Genomic DNA, 3,337 nt, shown 5'->3' on the forward strand with positions numbered 1-3,337 from the left:
GTTAAACAATGAGATATTTAGTTTGATTTGAAATCAATTTGAGGCTTATTTGAATATATTCCCACATTAATTTATTACGGAGTATATAATGAATTAACAATAGTTAAATTTGTTTTAAAGTTTTGTCATATTAAATCTTATAAATCGAATACACTTTAATTGTGAATCAAATTATTGTAATGGCCAATTGTTTCATGTTTATATACCAATGATACGTTGATAAATTTCTCAAGTTGCTCCTATTAATGAAACTTAACACAATGTCTACCATGATATTCGTTGCATAGAGAAAGAACAATACGAAGTATTATTACTACCTCCGTTTCATGTTTTTTGCAACTTTGGCCATTATTTGTGAGATATAAAATATTCCAAAGTTGCAAAAAACATGAAACGGAGGTTGTAAATTCTATAGGACAATTCCACAATTCTAATTGCTCAAGTAATTGTTTTGGATTTTCTCGCAACTTGTAATTGATATTTTTCTCCTTTTTTGACACATAGAAATAATTCAAATAAAAACACAACAATATAGCCAAGAAAAGAAAGAATGGACCAAAAAAATTTCCTACTTTAATTTTTTGCAATTTTGCACTCATCAAAATAAGACGCTAAAAAAATTGGGCAACACTTCCACTGTACATCCAAACGAAAAAAAGCCGTTACCAAAAGAAAAAAAAAAAACAAAAATCAATCCACCTCAAACAACAAAGCTAATTGAATTAAACAACAAAATCTCCACTCTGTTGTTGCCTTAGCTCTTTCCTTAGCTTCTGAGAGAAGGGCCTACATGCGTCCATGCTTAGATCCATTGCAGCGGCTAAGGCCACAAATGCGGCTGCATCCTCCCTGCATGTCACATGCTGGGCCCCAACTTCCACTACTGGCTTATTCCCTTTTTCTTCCCCTCTTACTGTTGATGACATCACAAACCCCTTATACATTAGCCCGGGCCACCAGCCCGACCCGGGTATTTCTGACCCGGATGACGATGCTGAGCCCGACCCGGTCCATGATCCGAAGTCTATACTGCTGTTCGGGCTGCTGGCGGGGGATGGTCCGGTGGTTACATCGATGTTGAACTTACCCCCGGGCCGGACCGGGATTGATGATTGGGCCATGGTGACCCCAGCGGGTCCCATTGCGTCAGGGAGGAGCTCAAAGCGATGCCCAAGCCCTTCCGACCCGAGGCCTGTGCGCTCTCGCCAGGCCTCGAGTCGGCCCCAGGGCTTCCATGTTTGGTCCCCCGGGCGCAGTATGAGCCATGCACCCGGGTTAGACTTGCTAACCTTGTCCGACCCGTGGGACGGGACAAACGGGGTTACCATCGAGGCGGCTGCAACTGGGGACCCCGAAAGATCATGTACTGTTATGGACCATCCTTTGCGCTCTTTTACATGGCTTTGGTGCTGATGATCCCTGTCAGCTTTGAGTGTGCTTAGCCAACTTCTTGATGTGCTTGGTTCTGATATTGCTGAGCTGTTTTAAGAATGGACCAAATTCATAATCAGCACAAAATTTCAACCGACTGAAAATTCTGAAATAATGATAATAATAATAATAATAATAATAATATAAAATTTTTGAAAGACTCAATTCAAAAATATTCATCATATCAAAATCGAGAATTTATGAGGTGGTCCAACGCAATATTAGCTGTAAGCCTGTAAATGATTACGATGTGTGCAATTGCCAATTGGTAATTACACCATATAATCGTATATGCCGTGAAATTTTTTCCTAAAACACGCCTTAAGAGTTGGACTTTGTTCTTGTACTACGTATTACACAATTCAACCAAACAACCTCAATTTTGGTTTTCAATTCCTTTCAAAATTTTATTAATTCAATACCTTATTATTGCCTACTTAACTACCTTTATCCAAATTTCATAAATATATTGATATTAATAACTATAAAGAATCATACTACTACTCTTAGATCATTAAACAATAAATTAGTAAGTGACAATCTCAAAACATACATAAATTGCTTTTAACAATGCTCGCACATGTAGACCTTCTTTGAATTAATTACATTTTTATAGCAAAGGGACATTCAAGGGGAGTTGTAATAAAATTGACCAAAATCACATAATTGACCAAAAACATAAAATTACCATAATCATGATTAAAACACAATTAAAGCAGAAAAGCTAAATAAAAATAAAAAACGAAAGAAATAACAACTGACCTTGATCTCAAATTATGATCACCATGCCTAAAACTGAACTTGCAAGTAAAAACAGGCTGTCTAATATTCCCTTGAACTTGAAATACTTGTGGACTACATCCGGGTTCACTATCAAATTCGAATACAAATCTCGGGTCGGGTTGAGCTTTAACACTCAAATAAAGTTGCGGGTTCAAACCCTTCTTCTTTTTCTCCCCTATTAAAACCCACCCGTTTTGCATCATTGTACTCGTTTTCCCTTCCATTACATGTTGACTTAACTCCAACGGTATCGAAGCGGACCCGAGTAATTTTCCGGATGATCCAAACCCGCACCCATTAGCCGATGACTTGGTAGTATACACTTTTATCTTAAGAGTAAGTCTGCTACTACTGCTGCTGCTACTACCACTTTTCCTCGAAGTCGACCTCGACTTAACGAGGGTTTCCAAATCTGACTTAGTCAGATTGAAGCAGGCCGACACGGTCTGGAGTTGTCCGTCAGGATGAATAGCATCCTGAGGGATCAAAGGGACCGTGGCGGCCTGCTCGGGGAAACCCTTAAGCTTTATCTTACAATAACACGAGGATGACTCGTCGGAGTCGGGTTGAATACCCGACGACGACTTGATCGCTAAGTTCCCGATGACTATTCGAAGGAACTGGCAAGGATCCATTTTCTTTTTCTTCCCAAATTTTCTGTCGAATTGTATTAGGTGTGAAGAGAGAAGAGGAAGATGAAAAAGGAGGTTTATATTTGTAGTGGGGATGGATAGAGAGGTAGGAAGAAAGAAAGGATTATTATTATGATGATGGGAAAAAACAGGCTGGAATTAATTGGAGAGTGGATTACAAAGAGAACAAATAATAATTAAGGAAATATAAAATGTTAAATTATTATTTAAAAAAAAAAAAAAAAAAAAGAGAAAGAAAGCGTGGGTGAGGAGAAAAATATGAGCTGTGGATGGAGAGGGTGGGAGTGGTGGCCAGTGCGCACGTACGCTAAAAAATAAGGGATGCCAGCAAATTTTCAATTTTTTGTATTTTGCCACCAATCAATTAAACACCTCTGTCATCTTCTAACTAATTATTATCTAGTTTTTGATTTTTGGACCCACTTTTAAACTTAACCTAGTAATTATAATAATGTGAAGAAGTACTTCCA

At 38.1% G+C, this 3,337-nt stretch overlaps 1 protein-coding gene across 1 annotated transcript; it reads right to left on the reverse strand.

Annotated features, from left to right (window-relative positions):
- Positions 1–551: 551 nt before the first annotated feature.
- LOC145590143 (uncharacterized) lies at positions 552–3,027 on the reverse strand. Its single transcript, XM_081646892.1, has 2 exons — positions 2,194–3,027; positions 552–1,479 (listed from the first exon to the last, which is right to left on the reverse strand). The coding sequence occupies exons 1-2, from the start codon at positions 2,847–2,849 to the stop codon at positions 723–725; spliced, it is 1,413 nt and encodes a 470-aa protein (XP_081503018.1). The 5' UTR covers positions 2,850–3,027; the 3' UTR covers positions 552–722.
- Positions 3,028–3,337: the final 310 nt, after the last annotated feature.

The sequence above is a fragment of the Chenopodium album genome, chromosome 17 (genome assembly GCF_948465745.1).
Source record: "Chenopodium album chromosome 17, dcCheAlbu1.1, whole genome shotgun sequence".
Classification (NCBI taxonomy): domain Eukaryota; kingdom Viridiplantae; phylum Streptophyta; class Magnoliopsida; order Caryophyllales; family Amaranthaceae; genus Chenopodium; species Chenopodium album.

Excerpts from the sequence above, each read along its gene's own strand:
- LOC145590143 (XM_081646892.1), bottom strand. The coding sequence starts at position 2,849 with ATGGATCCTTGCCAGTTCCTTCGAATAGTCATCGGGAACTTAGCGATC. Across the intron at positions 1,480-2,193 it reads GATCATAATTTGAGATCAAG|CTCAGCAATATCAGAACCAA; the intron begins GTCAGTTGTTAT and ends TTCTTAAAACAG.